Source organism: Ursus arctos, unplaced genomic scaffold, assembly GCF_023065955.2.
Source record: "Ursus arctos isolate Adak ecotype North America unplaced genomic scaffold, UrsArc2.0 scaffold_34, whole genome shotgun sequence".
Taxonomy (NCBI): domain Eukaryota; kingdom Metazoa; phylum Chordata; class Mammalia; order Carnivora; family Ursidae; genus Ursus; species Ursus arctos.
The window spans coordinates 20613327-20634584 of NW_026623030.1; the positions used below are offsets into that span (position 1 = coordinate 20613327).

General features: G+C 56.5%; 1 protein-coding gene across 2 annotated transcripts in view; it reads left to right on the forward strand.

Moving 5' to 3' along the window:
- RBM19 (RNA binding motif protein 19) overlaps positions 1–21258 on the forward strand; it is a 136680-nt gene that overhangs the window by 13362 nt on the left and 102060 nt on the right. For both annotated transcript variants that reach the window (XM_026514944.4, XM_026514945.4), the window contains exons 9-18: positions 1024–1095; positions 1778–1981; positions 3295–3425; positions 4205–4326; positions 4752–4848; positions 6368–6478; positions 8432–8632; positions 9934–10063; positions 17173–17348; positions 19409–19469. In XM_026514944.4, coding sequence (XP_026370729.2) covers positions 1024–1095; positions 1778–1981; positions 3295–3425; positions 4205–4326; positions 4752–4848; positions 6368–6478; positions 8432–8632; positions 9934–10063; positions 17173–17348; positions 19409–19469 — 1305 coding nt within the window. The remainder of the gene's footprint in view (positions 1–1023; positions 1096–1777; positions 1982–3294; positions 3426–4204; positions 4327–4751; positions 4849–6367; positions 6479–8431; positions 8633–9933; positions 10064–17172; positions 17349–19408; positions 19470–21258) is intronic.

Here is a 21258-nt window from a genome sequence, read left to right on the forward strand (position 1 = left end):
CTGAGAGCTGCTGTTCATAGTGGTGGTGGTGGTAGTGGAGGGGGTACCCCTGGTTTCATGGCACTTTGGAGACTGCAGGGTGAGCAGGGGTTGGCCAGAGGCAGCAGGAAGGAGCATAGCAGAGCTGTCAGGGCTGAGAGAAGACTGTATTAGAGGCCCGGAGCTGGAGGGAGCTGAGCATAATGAGCTTTTGAGGTGTGACAGAACGTCCCCTTGGAAGAGCTGCTGAGGAGGCAGGACCCGGCCCGCAGGCTTACACATGACCGTGGACTCCAGCCTGGGTGCAGGAGCGCAGCAGGGGCTTAAAGCACGGGGAGGTCACAGCTGGATCGGAGCAGTCCCTGGCTGGTGACAGAAGGGTCCTGGGGCGGGGCCCACGAGGGGCAGGTAGGCTGGGTGGGGCAGTGGGGAGGGAAGTGGATGAAGGACATTTATGGGGAGAGTTGAGGTGCCTGCCTTCGGGAACAGAGGAAGGAGGAATCCTAGGACGGAATAAATAGCCTTGTGATAGGGCTCCAGACCAGGGGACAGCACTGCTACCTCTTAGCCATGATGCTCTGTGGCTCACGGGTTGAGGCCCTGTGAGCTGATGGCCGTGAGGCCTCCGTGCTCTAGGAGACAGGCCGGTGTGCTTTTTCGTGTGCATGGAGCCAGCAGCAGAGTGCTTGTGGAGATAGCCTCTCGGCTGCTGAGCTGGTCCCCACGCTTCCGCCTGGGCATGGCTTCTCCAGAGGGGGCTGGGGTGGGTGAGGCCGGAAGGGAGCTGAAGACCCCCCGTGTTCCTGACTCCTGTGGTCCGGCACCTTCGTCTGTAAAACCGGCGATGGGCTCTCAACACTGCCCGCACGGAGAGCTTTGGCTGCGGAGTCGGGGAGAGTCCGCTTGTATTTTGGAGACTTGGCAAAAATAGGGTTTTTCCCCACTTCCTGCTCAGATCCCCCGACACATCCAGCACCGCGTGGGTGCTCCTGGTGACTCCCACCAGTGTCTGCAGAGTCTCCCTTTGTAACTGTCCCTTCTCAGGGTACATCTTTGTGGACTTCTGCAGCGAAGAGGATGTCAAGCAAGCTCTGAAATGCCACCGGGAATACATGGGTAAGGAGCCAGTCCCGCCTGGCCGCAGGGCCTTGTTCGCTCATTCGTGTACTCGTGTGTTTTTGTGGAGGGTCCGCTGTGTGCCCGACACTGGTCTGGTCGCTGGGAATACAGCAGTGAGCAGGATGGACCAAAACCTCTGCCGTCCCGGAGGTAAGAGTAAGCTGACGAAGAGCGGGGAGAGATAGGCAGTCAGCAGGTGGGCCGGGATTGGAGCAGGTGCATTTTAAAACAGGATCGTGTCCACGTGGGCCTCTCTGAGAAGGTGACGTTGGAGCAAAGCCCAGAGGAGCAGCGGGGGCAAGCTCTGGCTTTGTGCGACGGTGCGCAGAGACCGTTCATCAACAGTACGAGGCAGTCCTCTGGGGTTGGCTGTCCGGGGACAGCCAGGGAATGTGCCCTGAGGGGTAGAGGACGCAGCACAGTGGCCTGAGGTGGCCAGGCAGGCTCCCCCTGGGATTGAAGCCGAATGTGCGGGATGAGTGAGATTCAGGGAGAGGGCCCTTCAACCGGAAGGCCCAGCCCTGGCCCAGACCGCCACCCTGGTAACAGAGCCAGGTGCCAGCACTCTCGCCTTGGCCGTGGCATCTGGAAGGTTGCAAAGGAGAGTTTGGGTCACTGCCCAGGAGTCGCTGGCCAGTTCCGGGCCCGCCCCAGAGCCCTCACTCCTCTCCTCCTGCAGGTGGGCGCTACATCGAGGTATTCAGGGAAAAGAACGTCACTACGGCCAAGGGGCCCCCGAAGAATAGCGCCAAACCCTGGCAAGGCCGGACCCTCGGGGAGAACGAAGAGGAGGAGGACCTGGCCGACTCTGGGAGGCTCTTCATACGAAACCTGCCCTATACCAGCACCGAGGAGGACCTGGAGCAGCTCTTCTCCAAATTCGGTAGGGGTGCCGCCTCCAGCTGCCCCCATACCACACCCATAGCATGTAACGTGTGAGCAGCCGGCCTGGGTTCGAGTACAGCCCGCCTCCTATCAGCACCTGACCACAGGCAGACAGCTTCCCCCTCTTATCTCTGTTCTGTCATCTGTAGATGGGGCTGATGACCCCGGAGCTGCTGTGAGCGCTCACATGTCATGGATGTAGGGGGTTAGCAGGGCTCCCAGTAAAAGGTCATGTCACGGGCGTCATGTGCCGTCTCAATGCGTTGTCTCCTTGCTCTCACTGTCTAAACCCGGAACAGACGAGATCTAGAAACATTCTGCTGAGCTAGCCCTTGCTGTTCGAACTCCTGCTGCTCGTAGAGTTTGAAGTCCAGTCACTTGGGGCACAAACGTGGCAGGGCTCCTCGGGCTGAGCTCCACTGTCTGAGGCCTTGCTCCCCAAACCACACATCCCAAGTGGCTATGTCATGGTCGCTGCTGCTGCTACTATTTCTCAAGCGAGAATAGGAAGGCCTGGGGTTCAACTCAGCACACAGGGCTGTGTGTTTTTAAGGTCGTGCCTGTTGAAGGGAAGGAAGTCAGGGTTGGAGATGGAGGGCGAGGTCTGGATGCTTTGGGATCCCTCTCTTTGGTGGGAGGCCAGCTGTGGGTCGTGAGGGTCCACACTGGGTGAGAGTGCCTGTCGTCGGGGCAGGGAGGCCCCGGCTAGGACTCTGCCAGCAGGCACCTTCCTGTGACCTCCCAGCCCGCTGCCACTGGTTTGCACAGCAGGGCTGGGCTGCCCAGGTGAGGGAATGAGCCTTGGCCTCCAGGTTTCCATGGAGGAAGACAAAGACCGGGGGGGAGGGGGTGTGGGTGCCTCTTGGTGTTGAGAGCGGAAGGCGCTTCAGAAAGGCTGCACTTTGACACCCCACACACCTCTGGGACACTAACTGTGGAGCAGGCTCTGTTCAGTACACTACACTCGTATTGACGCATTTATGGACTTGCTGACAGCTGCCCTGTGAGCTAGGCATTCTTAGGATGTCCCTTTACAGATGAGAGACTGAGGCACGTGGAGGCTGGTGCTTTGCCCCCGGCCACATATGTGGTGGGTGTTGGAGGCAGGATCCAGCCTGGACACCTGTACTTCTTGGGTAGACACATAAAGGATTGTGAAAGGCCGCTCGTGACCTCTGAGCTGGTCTCACAGCAACTGCTTGCCACATTGTTCCGTGGGCCAAGTGGCTGTGACCAACTTAGAAGAGCTGGGTGCCCAGCACTCAGGCCCAGCCCCTGCCCCCAGGATGCTGACGCCTGTCCTGTCCCTAGGTCCTCTGTCTGAGCTTCATTACCCCATCGACAGCCTGACCAAGAAACCCAAGGGCTTCGCCTTTGTCACCTTCATGTTCCCTGAGCACGCCGTAAGGGCCTACGCGGAAGTGGACGGGCAGGTGTTCCAGGTAACTGCTCGGGGCTGGTGTGGCAGCTGGTCTCAGGTGATCGGGAAGGGATATGTGGGCCCACAAGCATGAGCAGCCGCATTTCTAAGAGAACGCATACGTTGTGCGAAGCCGCCGCCTCCAGGGAGCCTGTCGAGCAGGGCCCTTCAGCACCTCGGACAACACCTGGCACACCGCGGGGGCTCAAAAACTATTTGTCAAATGAACGAATGTGCTCTCCATCCCCAGAGATGATGCTTGGGAGAGAAATAGGGAAGGAGAGCTTGGACCTGGTCATGTTAAATGGGAGCAATAGGATGTAAAAAACTCTTTTTTTCCAGTGTTACTGCGTAGTGTGCTTTGCCCATCTGCTCAAGCCCAGGCCACCTCAAGCTCCCTTTCTCCTTTTTTCCCCCCACTCATTTGTTCATTCATGACTTACTGGTCTCCTGGGGCCCCCCAGCTGACCCGGCTCCCGCCCTCGTGGAGCCCTTGCTTTGGCGCACAGGGATAGGAGGGGGCCCGGGCTTGAGGGGGTGCTGCAGGGGTTTTATAAATGCTCAGTTTCTGTTGTGAGACTGTGTCAAAAGTCCCCCACCCATGTTGGGATCCTGAATCACGTGGCCAGGCCCCCATTCTGGTGTGATGGTGGCCCTGTGGTGGTTCTGCCTGAGGCTCTGTCTCCTGACTGGATTTTTAGCACTGGGTCCAGCCTGCTGGTGGAGGGGCTAATGTCCTGGGGCAGGATGTGGACCCACCCACCCCCTTCCTCTCTATCCTCTCTTGTCATCCTCCTCCAGGGCAGGATGCTGCACGTGTTACCATCCACCATCAAGAAGGAAGCCAGTGAGGACACGGACACCCCAGGATCATCATCTTACAAGAAGAAGAAAGAATCTAAAGACAAAGCCAACAGCTCCAGGTCCTTACCCGCTACCAGCCTCTGGGCCCCGCCCCTCCAGTCGTCCACGTGCTCTGGCTATTGGGATGGGTTCAGCCTCTCGTCCGTAACCTTGCTGAGCCCCACTTTCCTCATCTGCTTAATGGGGGGAATCACAGTGGTGCCTTACTTTCTCGGTGTTGTAAGAATTAAATGAACTAATATAAGCAAAGTGCTTAGTCCCTGGCACAAAGTAAGTGCTTGTTGAATGTCGGGGATTGTATCATCATTGCTTACGTCTCCAGGCCCTGGGCTCTTGGCCCATGCCAGGTAAGTTGGCAGAAGGAGGAGGCTTTGGGGGCTTGAAGGGCAGGCGATGAGCTTATTTTTTAGAGGTTTTGCATCTGAGAAAATTCTCCGCTCGTTCAGCCTTGGTCTGACTTCCCCGTTCTGCCTCTGCTTCTCAGCTCTCACAACTGGAACACGCTGTTCATGGGCCCAAACGCCGTGGCGGATGCCATTGCGCAGAAATACAGCGCCACCAAAAGTCAAGTGTTTGACCACGTGAGTGGCTCTGGGCCTATTGCAAGGGGAGAAAGAGCAAGGGGAGGGTCATCTGCAAGTCCCAGGCCTCAGGCTGAAGTTGTGGGCATCCCTGGGGCCTTCTCTGGAAGTATCCTCTCCATGCTCCAGGCCTGCTTCTCCCCAGCTTGTGTGGAGCCAAGCCAGAGAGACTCAGCTGTGGGGTGCTCCTCACCACAGCCCAATGAGCTAGGTGACCCTGCTGTCCCACTTCCCAGATGAGGAAACTGAGGCCTAGGGACACAAAGCAACTTGCCCAGGGTGACGCACTGGAAAGAGGCAGAGATGGGATGACACCAGGTCTGTCTGACTGTGGCACCTGTTCTCTGAACATTGTCACACACCTCTCCAAGGTTGTCACATTCAGTGCCTTGGCTGGGGTGGCCCAGTCTTTGAAATGAGGAAAGGGGAGTCATTGGTCTCTGCCCCTCTTTCCATCGAAGTCAAACCCAGTTCCTGCTGACTTTTCCCATCCATCTCTCCAGCCCCCTCGGGTCACACACCTTCCTTAAAATGCACGTGTCTCTAGTGGCTTAAGTCCATCTTCATCAAAACTTGGAGTATTTTTCTAGCCAGTCAGCAAAGGATATCCGTGGTCTTTTAGTCCATAAACCGTGGACCCACTGTCATTTCCTCCTGCCCGACACTCAAAGTCAGCGCTACCCATTAGAACTAGAATGTGTGCCCCATGTGCAGTTGCAGACGCCGTAGTGGCCACGTTTTTTAAGCAAAACGAAGCAGGCAAGATTCATTTTCATATTCTGTTCTATTTAATTTGGTATAGCCAAAGCGTAGGCAAGATATCGTTATACATAATATGAAAGACGACAAGATACTTTGCTTTTTTTTCTAAGTATTCGAAATCCAGTGCGTGTTCTATACTCCGAGCACTTCTTAATGCGTGTGCGCCACGCTTCAAGTGTTCAGTGGCTCGATGTGGCACATGGCCACCATGTTGGGCAGCTCGGCTCTAGGCCTTAGCCAGTTAGGAGGCATGCAGCCAGTTCAGATCCCACAGGCACCCCACACAGAAAGTCTTGCTGTTCTAACCTTCCAGAGAAGGAAAACAGACATAAACAGGTGCGGCGTGACCATGATGGCTAGGAAGGGTAAGCTGAGTACGGAAGAGGGTGTGAGAGTGAGGGTCGCCAGTCAGCAGTGTGACATCTAAGCAGAAATTGGATGGAAGGAGGGGTCATGGTGTAAGCATCATGCAGGCAGAGGTCAGTGAGTGCAGAGGCCCGAGTTGTGGATGAGGTCGTCCTGCTTGGCTGGAATGGATGGTGGGGAGTGAAGCTGGAGAGGTAAGCACGGGGTTCTTGATTTACTGTGAAAGACACAAAGTCCGAGCCATGAAATCACTGTGGGTCCGTGGGGGGCATTGGCGCGGCCTGGCCCCGTCCAGCTGTCTCCTCAGGCTGTTGGGAGATGGGACGGCTGACCTGTCACCAGCCCGCCAGCTGACAGGGCCTCTTCCTTTCCCCCTTCCCCCCTCCCACAGGAGACCAAAGGCAGCGTGGCCGTGCGCGTGGCCCTGGGGGAGACCCAGCTTGTCCAAGAAGTGCGGCGCTTCCTCCTGGACAACGGGGTCAGTCTGGACTCCTTCAGCCAGGTGGGTACCAGCTCAGCGAGCCACCAGCAGCTGGAGAGCCAAGGGTGGGGTTTCAGATCCGGCACCTGCTGGCAGGTTTGAGGATCGGGACTTTTAAGGATGATTATTATTAATCTCTAAATCGTCTCTAAAGAAGAAAATATCATCTGGGCTCAGACAAGGGGTCCATCTGCCTCGGATGGTGTTTCTTGGGGCTGTGTGCAGGGGGCTTCCCCACATAGATGAGAGGGGCCGTGCCCAGTTCCTTACTAAGAGCGCCTTTCGTCAGACTGGGAGTTTAGACCCTCCTTAGACCAGGTAAGAGAGAGGTCAGACCTCCCACGTGCACATTCGCCACCAGGTAGGAGTTTAGATTAACGGATGGCTAAGTCTTAGCGAGCCTGCTGAGGCCGCCTTGCCTCCCCCCCTCCCTTTCACAGGCTAGGAAACAGACCCAGAGAGGGGTTGGGGGTGGTGACTTAGAGGTCAAACACAGAGCCTGTGGCAGGAGCCTGGACTAAATCTCGACTTCTGACTCCCAAGTAGCCCTTCAGCTGGTCCAGGCCAATTTCCAGGGCGGTTGGAATGGAAGGGCGCATGGATATGTTAAGGACAGACGCTGATAGCCAGCACGTAGTGGGACTCACCAAAGTGTTCCCCTAAATTTGTGTTGTATTATTCATTTCCCTCACGTGACAGTCCCGAAAAGCAACGCTACTGTGTTCCCATCATGGTCCATAGAGGCTAAATCACATGGTCCGGATCACAGAGCTAGTTGCGGATCGGAATGCAGCCCCAGAGCCCCCGCCCCTAACCGTTGTTCTCTGCAGCCTGAGTTGCACCTGAAGCCCCCCGGGGCCCAGCCCTTCCCGCCTGCAGATGGCTTCTACCTCACCTGCCTCACTCAGTCCTCACAGCAACAAGGGAGGCCTAGAGGAGGGGTGGTACCGCCCATTTTGCAGGCGAGAAAACTGAGGCCAGAGGGAAAGCAACGGACCCAAGATTTCAGGTTAGATTCGTAGCCAAGCTGAGCTTCACGCTCAGATACCCCATATGCCTGGAGTTTTGCCATTGTATCTTGGCTCTTTGGTGCCCCTGCTACCTGGTTTTTCAGTGAACAACCACTGACATTTACAGAGTGCATATACTGTGTGCGCTTGGCTCGTGTGAACGCACGTAATTAAATCCTTCCCTGCAGTGCTCCTGTGACGTAAGCTCTGTGTCCTGGCATTAGGTGAGGGGCTGAGGCCGAGTTAAGTACATCTCTCAGGGCCATGTAGCTACTGTCTTCTTGGGCTTCTTCCAGAAGCAAACTCTTAAGACGGAGGTTCAAGGTTCATGCAGTTTACTGGCCACAGTGCAGAAAACACTGGTGAGAAAGGTCGAGGGGAAGGAGACCAGCACGGGGTGTGCTTATCATAGTAACTCCTGCTACAGCAGGGGGCTGACGTTTGCCTGGGGGACGCTGCAGAACTCACACTGCACACTTGTCCCGCCCCGAGGACGGGCGACGCACGAAGTCCCGAGCACCACAGGCTGCTCCCCCGGTGTTGACTCCTCGGCCCTTCCCGCCTGCCCCGTGTGTGGCAGCAGGTGCTCTGCAGGTCCAGGAAAAGGCCCCTGGCCCTGAGATGCACGTCCTAGCCGTTGGCAGTCCGGGCAGAGACACTCTGGAAGGTCTAGCGAGGGCTGTGGGCGGACCCTGGCCGAATCTGCCGTAGCTCAGAAGTGGAGGGGCTGACATGTGACCTGGGCTCTAGAGCTAGAGCCCTCCCCCCTCCCCCCTGTGAGGAGCCGCCTCAGTCCCTGGAGCGCCATGCCCGAGAGAGTGGGGTCTCGGGGGCCCACTCCCCAAGTGCCCTACTTGAGGTCCCTTAGGGGTGCGTGGTGCAGAGACGACCACAGATCGGTGCTGGGGTCAGGCGGAGGGTCCTCCCTCCTGTTGCCCCACGTGTGTTGATTCCCTCCCTGCAGGCGGCGGCCGAGCGAAGCAAGACCGTGATCCTGGTCAAGAACCTCCCAGCGGGCACCCTGGCGGCCGAGCTGCAGGAGACCTTCGGCCGCTTCGGCAGCCTGGGCCGCGTGCTGCTGCCCGAGGGCGGAGTCACCGCCATCGTGGAGTTCGTGGAGCCCCTGGAGGCCCGCAAGGCCTTCAGACATCTGGCCTACTCCAAGGTACGGCTGCCGGGGCCTGCTCAGGAGAGGGCCAAGGGGGCTGACAGGCAGCCATAGCACAGAGCTGGCCGGTGTGGCCCCTGCTGCCAACCAGCCTTCTCCGACGGGGTCTGACTAGGACCCCACCCCTGAGAACACCTCAGGACGGGAGCACATGAGAGGGCCACTCTAGACATCCCCCAGAGAGCAGTCTGTGGCCCCTCGCCTCGCTCAGGCTTTCCTTGGCTCTCCACTCCTATGTGAATTAGAGTCGTCATTCTTGGGGCTCCTGGTATCTTGTACTTCCAGAAAGTTGCAAGTCATTTCTGTAAGAGAGCTGTTTTCTGTCTCTCGATAGAGAAGGAAGTTATGTGTATATGCATGTCTACAGTAGTGCGTTAGTTTCTCGTGGTTTCTCTCACAAATGGCTACAAAGCAGGGGCTTAAAACAGCAGAGCTGTATCGTCCCACAACTCTGGAGACCCGAAGTCTGAAATCCAGCTGTCACAGGGCTCTGCTCGCTCTGAAGGCTCTGAGAGACCCTTCCCTGCCTCTGCCGGCTTCTAGTGGCACCGCGTGTCCCTTGACTCGTGGCTGCGTCTGTCTGGTCTCTGCCTGTGTCTTCACGTGGCCTTCTCCCTCCGTCCCGGATCTCACTGCCTTTCTCTTGTACGGACACTTGTCATTGGATCTAGGACCCACCCAGATAACCCAGATGCTCTCGTCTCAAGATCCTTCACCGAATGATATTTGCAAAGATCTCTTCCAAATAAGCCCCATTCACAGGTTCTAGGTTTCAGATACGGACATATCTTTATGGGGGTGGGGGGCCACCATTCACCTACGATGAGCAGATTCTCTTTCTCAGGCACTTTAGCCCTCCGCAGACTGTTTATCAGGGTCTGATTTATCCTTTTTAAAGAAGGAAGGAAGCCGCGTGCACACGTTCCCCCGCATTGCCTGTGGTGTACTGGGGGGGGGGGGGGGATGTGTGTCTCTGACGGCCCAGCACACTTCCTCCCGGAGAGCTCATTTCATCAGTGATCCTGCTTCCCTATCCCACTCTCCCTCACTTCCTGACCACACAAAACCCAAGGAGACACTGACGTGTCTATTGACAATGATGCTCGGGCTTGTCCCCGGAGCCTCAAGCTGGGGGTGGGGGGGGGGTAGTGTTCTCAGGGATCAGGCAGCACAGAGGGTTCCAGGCTGTGCCACTGCTTTTGGCTTTGTTCCCCGGGGGTGAGTTGCCCATACTCTCTGAGCCTCAGGCTCTTCATCTGAAAAAGGAACTGAGCCCTTCCCCTGCCCTGTCTCTGCAGTTTCACCACGCCCCCCTGTACCTGGAGTGGGCTCCAGTCGGTGTCTTCTCCAGCTCAGCCCCACAGACGAAGGAACCCCAAGATCCACCAGCCGGACCTGCAGGAGAGGACAGGGCGGAGCCGGAAACCTGTAAGAGCTGAGATCAGGGTGTCCCGGGCAGCGGGCAAGTGGAGGAGGGAGGGAGGGTGGGAGGGCTGGGCCCGATGCTGAAGTCTATCAGGTATTTGGTTTTAAGTTCTTTATTCGTCCTGGAGACCAGCGCATCTCAGACTCTCGGATTTTATAGGCACATGAAACGTCCTTAAGATCAGAGCCTAGAAATTATAGGCACAGCTTAAAGTAGCCAGCTTTTCAGTTTGTAAATTAAAGGTTGAAAAAGACCCCTAGAATCTATCAGGGATTTCGAACAGAGCAGGTGAGAATCTTGTTTTATACACCCGCCAGCGTGCCTGGAGGGCGGCTGGCCAAGGAGACTTCTCTGGGTCCTTGGAGTGGCACAGCGCCCCCTGGCCACTCATGACTGCAAGGGCAGGGCACAAGGACGCCTGGGGCAGGGGCGGGGGTGGGGGGGGGAGGCACGTGGCCCACCCCCAGCTAATGCTTCACATTTGGGGGCGGAGGGGGCGCCATTGGCGCAGGGGCAACACAGTCCCCCCCTTGCTGGGACGGTTGTGCAAATAGCAAGGGATTTCACACCCGCAGCCTCTCTGCCCACTGAATAGTCAGGAGCGCCCCCAGTGCTCATGACAACCGGAAACACTGTCCCCATTCCTTGGTGTTCCCCAGTTGTCCCCTAGGGGGCGGGAAGTGCTCAGTGTGGGGACCATGACCACATCCTAGAATCAAAGACCTTCAGAAAAGTTTTGAAAAGGACTGGCGGTCCTGTTATCCAGGTGTTAGGGTTTGCTCATCAGCAGTATCCCGCACTTTCCTACTCACCACCCCCCGTAGGGCTACCCGTGTATTAAAAGAAGAATTGAGAAAATAAGTCATCTACCATCTCCATTGTTCCCAGAAAGGGTGTCTCAGAGCAAAAACGGGGCGAGCAGAATTCTCAGATTAAAGAACAGGCGTTTAATTGAATAGACCTCACTGTCCATAAGCCTCCCAGGGCTGTCTGCATTTGTCACATTGTCATGAGTCCGTTAAACCTTCAGGACCAGCCCAGTCGGCCTGAGGCACTTGGGAGCCCTGGTCTGGTATCTTTATTTTTATCGGGAAGGGCTGTTCTTCCGTCCCTGCGTCTGGAGGCTCCAGGAGCCTCTCTGGGCCTCAGGGTGACTGGTCACTGGAACCTTTCAGAACCCTTCATGAGCCCATTGCCGAGTTAGTTTTGTCCACAGATTGGATTAGGGTTCCCTTCAAAACCTACTTTTGCCGCCGTCAGGAAGACTTCTCCTGATGCAGTCCGGTGATTCTCTTAACGAGCCATCACCCCAGAATCGTCAGCCACCTTTGCGGTTCACTTCACTTACTAATCCCGCACCTGAATAATATTTTTTGGCCAAAGCAAGTCCTCCTGTCAGGCACACACGTTTGCCAGGGGCGGGGGCCCATTTCCTACCTGCTTTGGCAGGACCGCTAAGCCTAGTGCCACGTAGCCACGCTCGTTTGCACATGTCCTGGTGTGGCCCCTAAGCCTAGTGCCACGTGGCCACGCTCGCTTGCACATGTCCTGGTGTGGCCCCTAAGCCTAGTGCCACGTGGCCACGCTCGCTTGCACATGTCTAGTGTGGCCCCTCACTCTGGCCTTCTAGAACACTTGCCACAGTTTGTGTTCTATGTATCTGTTTGTTTTTCTTGCTCAGTATCCATTTCTGGCATTCGGGAGAGCCTCCAGGGCAAGGAGCGGCTGCCTGGCTCACTGCTGGCTTCCCTGCCCCCCACGAGGCCCCAGGCATAGCCTGGCTCCATGAATATGTGTGGACAGAGTGAACAGATGCAGGAAAAAGGGTTTCTGCCCCTCTCTCTGTGCCTGGAAAGCTAGGGACTGGGTCATCCCTGCCTTTGTGTCCCAAGCCTCAGGCACACAGTAGGAGCTCCATGATGGAGGGTTTGTCCTCCAACAGTCGTCCCGAGTCAGAGCTGCCAGCACTGATTACAGGGACCATCCCAGCTCCCGCTGCGGGTACTGACTGATGCCTGCCCAGCAAGCTACGCTTTGCTCTGTTCTAACCCTTTCCCGCTTCCTGGAACCGTGGACAGGCTCATTTCCTTGGTGTCCGTCTGGCTGATTTCCCTGTTGGTAAGTCACGCCACAAGGCAGGGACCTTGTCTGCTTGCTCACTGCCAAGGTGAGCAGCGCACCCAGTAGGAGAGCAGCGCGGGGCGCTGAGTGAACCCAAGGCCACTTACGCCGTGCCAGGCCCTGCATTGAGCGTCGGGTTCCTCCGTGCGCCGCTCAGAGCTCCTGGGGAAATCACCGGCTCCTTGTCCTCTCCCAGCCCCGCGGCTGGGCGAGCCGCCGTCCTTCTCTGTGGCTCGGTTTCTGCATCCGTAAAATGGGCATGATGACCGTGCCAACCTCTCGGGGCGCTGGTGAGAGTGTGGTGAGGCACCGCAGGGTATGCATGGCCCCTCTGCCCCTCTGGTGCCTTCAGCAGCAGAAGCCAGAGTGGATGGGCCGTCATTCAGCCATGGGCACCAGCTTCTGCTGAGCTGAGGTGACCCCCGTGGGTGCCGCACAGACCCTCTTCCCCAGGAGAGGCCTGGTGGGGGACAGACAGGGCCGTTGGGGGGCAGCTGAGATGTCGCACTAGGAGTAGGAGCGGGCCGTACGGACAGAAACGTTCTGGAGCCCACGGAGAGGAGGCTTTGCAGAGACCGTGTGCCCGAGTCTGCCCGCCCCACTGAGCCCCGCTTCCCGGGGCCTGTGCTGCCGTGTTGAGAGCCTCCCAGACAGACTCCCCCTGACAGGCCCTGCCTCTCGGGGCTGCCGAGATTCACACAAAGGAGGCCACAGAGCCTGGTGGAGGAGCCGGCTGCAGGCCTGATTTCAGATAGGGAGCTGTATGTGTCTGAACTGATTTCAAGCCCTTCTGAGTCCCACGTCACCAGGTGAATTCCCACAGAGCTCACCTCCCAGGCCTCTTTTTGCCCTTTCTGTTCCTTGTCTTACACGAATCGCATACATAGCCCCCTCCCCAGCCCCCTGTGCCATTCCTTTTCACCTGCTCCTCCCCCACGCCTGGGCCTCCACCCGGTTCCTGAAGCCTCCGATCCCCATCGCACACGGGGACGCAGCCAGCCCCCAAGCCCTAGACTTTCTCAGGCCCCAAAGGAGGGGAGTGGGGAGGGGAGTGGACGGAGCTTTTATTTTTCCACTCCCCCTCCTGGCTTTCTGGAAAGCTCCCCGTTCTCTGTACCAGTCTCGAGGGAGGGGGACAGCGTGTTTTATCTCCCCACAACCAAGACCCTCACCTCCAGATAAAGGGCTCAGAGTCGGGGGAGGTCCTGGAAAGCTGCTTGCAACTGATAACAGTCTCTGCTGTCAGCCTTCAGCGCCCAGAGCTGCGAAGGGGGGGAGCCGCCGTGAATTCTGCGGCCTGATTATAATAAAGCCCCATGTGGCGATGCGTGACTGGGTTTTATTGTGCTAACTACAGATGGAAGCACATTCTCCCCTGCCTGCCCCAGCCCCCTCCAGCCCACCTTGCTTTGAAATCATGCCCCCCACACGCACCCCCACCCTCTGGCCCAGCCCCGCTTCCTTTCCTTACTTCTTTCCTCTTTTTCTGGTTCCCGGTGATTTTGTTGGCAAACATCTGTTTGAGTTTCCCAGTATCTCATTTTTCCTTCTCGTCTTTGTCTCCCCACTAGGGCCAGGAGCAGAAGTGCTTTTAAAAATGACCTTTGGCTTCACTGCCATGGCACTTGGCCTCCACGTCACACCTCTCTGGACAGGGGCACAGGTGTGGGCCCCAGCAGGGCCCCTGGCCTGGCCGCCTGGGGAGCAGAAATCCTTCCCAGCAGTGTGGCCAACAGGGACGTGGTCCCCCAGACTCTTAAGGTGTGGCCCACACAGCTAGTGGCATCACTGGGACTCTAACCCAGGTCACTCCTTCCTAAGGCCTGTGTGCTTTTTACAGCTCTGTGCTACTCCTGGCTAGTCTGAGGGCCCCTTCCCAATTTTTCCAGGCCCCCCATTTTCAGCAGATCTCAAGACCAGCCCCCTCGTCTTGTTCATTCTCCCAGCATCCTGGGGGCAGTTACTGTTGTGGGCAGGTGGTTGCTGGGGACACAGAAGTTTAGAGAAGCAGCAGACACCTCTGTGCTGTTGGAGGATGGCTGGGCCACATTTAATCATGTCTTTTATTTCAAGCTGGATGTTCCTCCCGGGTGTTGGGGATCAGGGCTGTTCGTTGACCAATTAGCAGTTGAAGAAGCCAGGTGAGCCAGGCCAGCCACATACCTGGGGCGGACATAGGCCCTGGCCGCCTTGTTCTTCCTGGGCAGGGGCCAAGGGCAGCTCACTCGCCATGGAAAGGATCCACCTGCTGTTCCTGAGGGGCCACCTGTAACTATAAGCTCAGCTCAGCTCTCGTTAAACCCAAACGTCCCATCTCCAAGGCAGGTGCCTCTGACCTCCTACACAGCTCTTGGAAGCCGGGCAGGGAGGCAGGATGGAGCTGGGCCCCCCGAACTGCTACCCTGGGGAGGCTTTGAACCCCCAGGACACCAGGGACTGCCTGGATTCTGGGCCCTTGGGAGGGCCGGTGGTCTGTGCTGGCGGTCTGTGCATGGGCTGGGCGTGGGGAGCCGTGCACAAAGGCCTGATGAGCCGGTTGGTTTATTGGTTGACCACTGCCTAGTACGGAAGCCACAGGCCGTTGAGTTAGTGGCCGAGATTTAAAAACCGTGGGCTTTTCTGTCAAAAGGTGGATTTTCAGCTTCTCTTGGAAGACCTGCACATGGGACCAACCCTGAGTTGACCTCCCAAGGGAGCAGCTGGCTGGTATCAAGAAGGCGCTGTCCGCTTCAGCTACCCATGAGCCTTCGTGGTCACCATCATCCCCACCTCTGTCTTTGCTTTAAAAAGAATTTCTTTGGTCTTCCATGAACCTCTCTCCCAACCTGAAGATCCCTCGGATTTAGGGTTGAGAGGCAGCAGCCTCCAGCATTGTTCACAGGCCACCCACTTTTTGTGATGTGGCTCCCATGGTCATTAATGAGACAGTCCACCTGGGGCATCGAACCCAGGGCCTGGCGTGTGGGGTGGGGTGGGGGGTCTAATCAGCCGTCCTTCCCTGCCTGCTTTCACCTCCAAGATGGCAAATGCAAGGAGAGCCAGCGGGGTGGAAATGTCATTCCCAGCTGAAGGTCCTGTGGTTTTCAGCTCGATTGAAGCTCTGGTTCGGACCCCGAAGTCTTAGCTACTTTGCATAGCTTTGCCTCCCCATCATTAGCAGTACTTTGTCCACCCTGCTTTGCTTTGAACGTTGAATACAAATAGCCACACCATGGAGTCCCTTGTTGGGTAAATTGTGTTAGTCTCTTGGGTGGGGGGGGGGGGCTTTGTGTTGATTTCTTCTTTTTTGTCCTGGAGTGAGGGTCTGGGTTCTGGGTTCACCTCCGGGGGAGCAGGAGGGGCAAAGGCTGTCTGTTCAACTGATGTGAGACAGACGACATTATCACGGCCGCCCGTTGCCATCAGGGCTTGAAAGGGTTGTTTTATGACAAATTGGTTGAAGCTTAATTAGGCCTTGCAAGCATTCAGCTTGCCTCCGAAGGGGCAGGGGAGGCAGACAGGAGACGGTGTGGGTACTTGGTGTCGGAGTTGAGGGGGCGGATTTGAACCCCAAGAAGCTTGAACTGTTTGAGTGCATGGGTGCGGGAGGAGAGGGCTGTGTCTGTCAGCACGGAGCCGGCAGTGCACAGAGCTGCCTCTGTGGGGCCTGTGCTGGGCAGGGTGTGCCAGGTTTGGATCTGTGAGGAGGAACGACCCCCCCCTCCCCCGAACCACACGGGTGCAAGGGTGCCCTCTCATGACTGCTTTGAAGAACCTTCCGGATGGGCTCTGATTTCTGCAGGGTGTGGGAGGAACCTCAGAAGCTTGGACGAGGAGGTGGGATGTGACCCCGGGCCCTGATCATGTGACTTGGGGGACCTAGGGAGGTCGAACCGAACTGAGCACATTTCGTCATAGCAGGACTTCTAAGAGGTCACGGTGCTGATCTCCTTCTGAGCCTTCTGTCACCCCCAGGTGACGTCCGCACGCTTCACCACGGCTGACCCTGAGCCGAAGCCACACACCTGCTGACGCACGGCCTCCTATTTGCTCTTCCCCCTTCCTGAAATGCTGTTCCTTCCGAGTAGGTGTGACGAGAGGGCTGGGGGCACACCAACAGCCCTCTGTAATCCTGTTCTCCAGAAACACCCAGGAGCACGTTCTGCGTTCCCACTCAGCTTTCACTCCCCGTGTGTGTCTCTCAGAAACTGTGTACGGAACGTTATTGGGCTTACGCTGTTTATCGTTTCAGATCTTAATTTTTCTCGTAATTTTTATACCATAAGCATCATTCTTTGTCCTCACACATTCTTTGGAAACATCATTTTTAATGAACACCCATCATCCCAGCCTTTGGTGGTACTGTAACTTTCCTGGTGTCCTATTTATGCGTATTTAGTGGTGTTTTGGTTTTTTCAGTTTTTGGCTATCACGCGCAGCTCTGAATCTATGTTGTCGGGTATAGGTAAGGCTCACTCTTACGTGTGTGGCTCCCCAAAGTTATGTATTTTGGGGATTCTGACTGAACATAACATCCCTGAAGTTCATGGGGTTTTTAGAGGGTTCTGAGTTTTGCTGCCATTCTGTAATTTTTCAGAAGTTTTGAGTCCCGTTTTAACTTGAAAGTTCGCTCAGTGTCGCTTTTGTGGACAAGTAACGCATTACTTAAGTTTGTGGTTCAGTATAACAGTTCACACAGTAATTTATTTTGAGGTTCACATCAGTATGGGTTAGTCCAAGGCTCAGACTTCTGGTCTGTGTTTCATATTCCTGTCTCTTTAAAAGAGAGGCCAGAGGCAGGACAGCCTCACCCCCTCCGCAGTCTCCCCCCACCAGGTCCCCCAAAGAGTGGCTAGAACCCCAAGCCAGCTGGGAATCTGTGTCCCTTCCCGACGCTGCCCGCACAGAGGTGGAACCCCTCTCTTTTCTACCAGGTTCTATGCTTTAGGCCCCAGGGCTTAGACCTGTCTGGATTTGACATCTAATGGATTTGTGTTTTGGGGGGACGCAGTGCCAGACCACAAGACCCCAGAAGGTGAAAAGCCAGCAGAGGGAGGAGCTGAGAACTGTCCGGCGAAGGTGGAGGAAGAGGAAGAAGAGGAAGATGAGGAGGAGGAGAGCCTCCCCGGGTGCACTCTGTTTATTAAGAATCTCAACTTCAACACGACGGAGGAGACCCTGAAGGGAGTGAGTGATGGCTGAGAACGGGGAAGGGGGTCCTGGGGCAGGGAAGCCTGTCTGCTGACGTGGGGCCCATGTTTATTCAGCCCGTAAATGTGGTTCGTGCTGATATGGGGCTTCACAACCAGCAGCTAGCCCCTCCACATCCCTTCTGGGCTGTTCCGTACCGTATCTGCCCCAGGGACTTTGGTCGCAGGCAGACCAGCCTGGGGGCTGGGAGGGGCACCCACGGACATGGAAGGGGACGTGTCAGGGCGGCTGGGGAGGCGTGTGCAGTGTGAAAGCTGTCATCTGTGTGTGTGAGCTGTTGCACGTTCAGAAAACAAAGCCACCCCCCCCGCCCCCCGCCAATTGTTTCTGTGGTGTTAACTACCCAAAAGCAAATGTTAGCACAACCTCCCGGCCTGATGGGAGCAGGCAGAAGACACAGGAGTGAGTACAGAGCAGCCCTGCCTGAAATCCCTGGATGGAATAAGGGTTTTGCATTCTTGGAGGCGGGGGGTGGGGGGCAGAGGGAACAAAGATGGGCATCTCCAAGTAGGTGTTTGGGAAATGTCAAGTGAGTCCTATGCTGAGTGGGGTTGGGAGGCCTTGCTATGGAATTGGCCAGAGATAGGGAAATGGGGCCTCTGGTTCCAAAGGATTAGGGTCTGCAAGCTCCCCTGCTGGGCTGAGAACTGCTACAGGTCATTTCTGTGAACTGGGTTTGGCACTTTTTTTTTTAATGCATAAATCGATGATTATTAGCAGGCTGACAGCCATGGATTGGTTCTGAAAAGAACAAGGTGGCCATAAGAATTAAACTCATTGACTTCTAAAAACTCTTTTGAGTTCCAGAATCCCACAGATGGACTCAAGACGGGGGATGGGGTCCACTGAGTCCCAGAGGCAGGATGGTGGTGGGTGGGTGGAAAGGAGGCCCCCGTACATCCAGAAGGAGAGACTGAGGTGTCTCCCCTTTGGGGAGGCAAGAGGTCAGAGCCTCCGCTGTGAGGCCATCTGGCTAAGTCTCTTTATGTGACTGTGCTCTTGCCGATTGGGAAAGCGGCCACGGCAGAGGGGCGCTCGGCCCAAGCAGCAGCATCTTCAGGGCAAAGATTCACCTTATGGAGCAACCGGAAACCCACCCTGGGACTTCTCGTTGGCTGCTTCCTGAATCTGTTTTGGTTCAGTTGGGGTTTGCTTTTGTGAAGAGGCACGTCCCAGTAGTTCTGATCGCTTCGCAGAGGTGAGGGCAGCTTGTAGTCGGTGTCCGTTTCCGCTGTGCCAGCTCTCCTGGGTCTGGTACAGGAACACCATCCGGAATCATTGCACCCAAGCTTCAGACTAGGGAGCTGGGAGTCACGGCCAGGGTGATGTTGTCCAGGCTCCTCATGCATAGCTGTGAGGCCTAAGCTACAGGAGGTCAGGTCACTGTCCCAGGGCCACAAGCCCATCAGAGGCACTGCAGGGAACAGCGTCCAGCCCATAGGGCTCCCCTCATGTTGCCCTAAGTCAGGGATCAGACTTCCCGGACGTGGATCCCGCCCTCACTCCTGGCTAACGGTGCAACGCTGGGTGAGTCCTTTAGCCTGTCTGTGCCTCGGTCTCCCCATCTGTAAAATGGGGATGTTAGGAGAATCTCCCCATGGAGTGGTTTTTTTGTTTGTTTGTTTGAAGATTTTATTTATTTATTTGAGAGAGAGTAAGAGAGAGGAACAGAGGGAGAGGGAGAAGCCGTCCCCCGCTGAGCAGGGAGCCTGATGGGGGCTCGATCCTGGGAGTCTGGGATCATGACCTGAGCCGAAGGCAGGTGCTTAACTGACTGAGCCACCCAGGTGCCCCTGGTGGAATGGTTTTAAAGATCTGATCAGGACAAATGAGGTAATCCAAGGGTCTGACACTTGGATTAAGAGAGTCCATAAGTGTCCGCACCTTAAGCGTGATCTGGGTATCAGCTCTGCTGTCACTCCCGCCCTCTTGGGGCCCATGGCCACGTGCGGAGCCTCTGTCCTGCAGGGTGCACCTGCACCGGTTGCAGGATTAGCCTGAAAATACTGCTGATACACACTGACGTTCCTTTCCAGGTGTTTTCCAAGGTGGGGACGGTGAGAAGCTGCTCTATCTCCAAGAAGAAGAACAAAGCAGGTATTCCCTACAAAACCGCAGTCAGAAAGGATGATTCCAGAAGAACCTGGGGCTTTGGGTGGGGGGTGAAGGTAACTCTCGCTTGCTCATTTGGAAGGTCCTCTTTTGGTCTGAAGCGCTGTCACCCTCACACTCTGACGTGGCCCACTGAAACAGTCCCTCTTTGCCTGTCCCCGGGGACTCCCAGCATCCTGTGGAGGCAGCCATGCACGTCAGGGTCTTCTGAATTTAGATTCTTTGCCGTGGACCTTGGACTGTCCCCTGGTCTCAGAGCAGTGCATTTGATGGGCCCCCGGTGCTGACACCATACCACAGCAGAAGCCTCTCCCTCCTCCCGGCACCCCTGGGCTCTGGAAACGTCCTAGAGAATAGCAGGGAGAAACTTATCTTGGGCTTTCCCACTTCACTTCCAAGAGAAACGACCTGAACATAAAACCTCTGGAACATTCCACTGAGCCTGTTCTCCGGGAGCTGCAGAGCCAGTTTGGGGCATAAGAAAGGTAGCTAAGTACCAAGTGAGCAACGTAAAGGTGCAGTTGCAGGGGCTTCAGGAAAGGAGGTGACCCCAGATGTCCAGGCAGTGAGTCGGACTGGCAGGGGGGCCACCAGCTCTGCCTGGGGCTGCCCCTGTGGGTTGTAGGGTCACTGCGCCCCTCTCGGCCGTCAGACGCTGCGGAGCCTGCCTTTCGGCCCTCAGGAGCACCTCCTCAGCGTACTTTAGAAAGAGTGACCTGATCTTTCAGCGTGGCGAGCACCGCCCACAGCCCATGTGGTCTTGTTCAAGAGCTTGTGGTGGAGGGCCCTGCTCCCCCACGCTCAGCCCGCAGAGTCTGAGGGGACCGAACAGCCTGTGTATCGGGGAGGGTCACGGCAGGACACGGAAAGCCCGCTCCACACGGTTGTTGAGGAGACCTTTGTAACGAGGGGGCCAAGTGCCACTCTGTGGGCTGAGCTGCAGGGACCCACAGCGGATGTGGAGGCAGAGGGGAGGGTCAAGCAGGAACACGCTCTTCCGCATAGTGAGCCCCAAGGGCCACGGGAAGGGAGTGCTATGACCAGCGTCCCAGAAGCCACCAGCTGGAGCCGAGCACGTGGGCTGAGCACCAGCCCCGCCAGAACCACGCCGAAGCAGCGAGGTTGTGGGGTGTCTGGAAGGAACCTGCACCCCTAACCCTTTCTTCTCCACCTGCCAGTCTCAGATCAGGGCTTCCGAATGGCTAAACCCAACAGGAACCCAGGTCGGGGCGCCCAGGTAGTGCAGCTTATAGAGGTCAGCCTCCCAGGACCAGAGAAGGGCAGACAGTGGGTCTGCACGCATCCGTGATTGGGCGATGAACTTGACTTTTTGGCAAGAACTGCACACAGCCTTACGTGCTTTCTAAATATCCTGTGTACGCAGACGCCACCGACCACCACCCCCAACCTTGAGTCGGCCATGGAGAGCTTTCCAGTGTCTGCTGAAGAAACCAGTGTTCAAGGTTGTCACCGGGTGGTACTGCCTGGCGGCCAACGGGTCTGTCTGAGGTTCCTTTCTGTGGCCCACAGAGCCACGTTTGGACAATTTCATAGACTTTCTTATGGCATCGGGGCGTCATTTGATAGCACAGGGTTGTGAATGGAAACGCAAACAAGCGATCCACACGGGAGGAGCTCGGGTCTTACAAACAATACAGTGGAGGCAAAGATGGGACCGGTGAGCGAGTCGAAGGTGGTGAATCTCGATCCTCATTTGACCCATCAGACTTGAGTCAGCCCTCTGAGTTCAACTGTGAAAACCCAAAAGAATAAA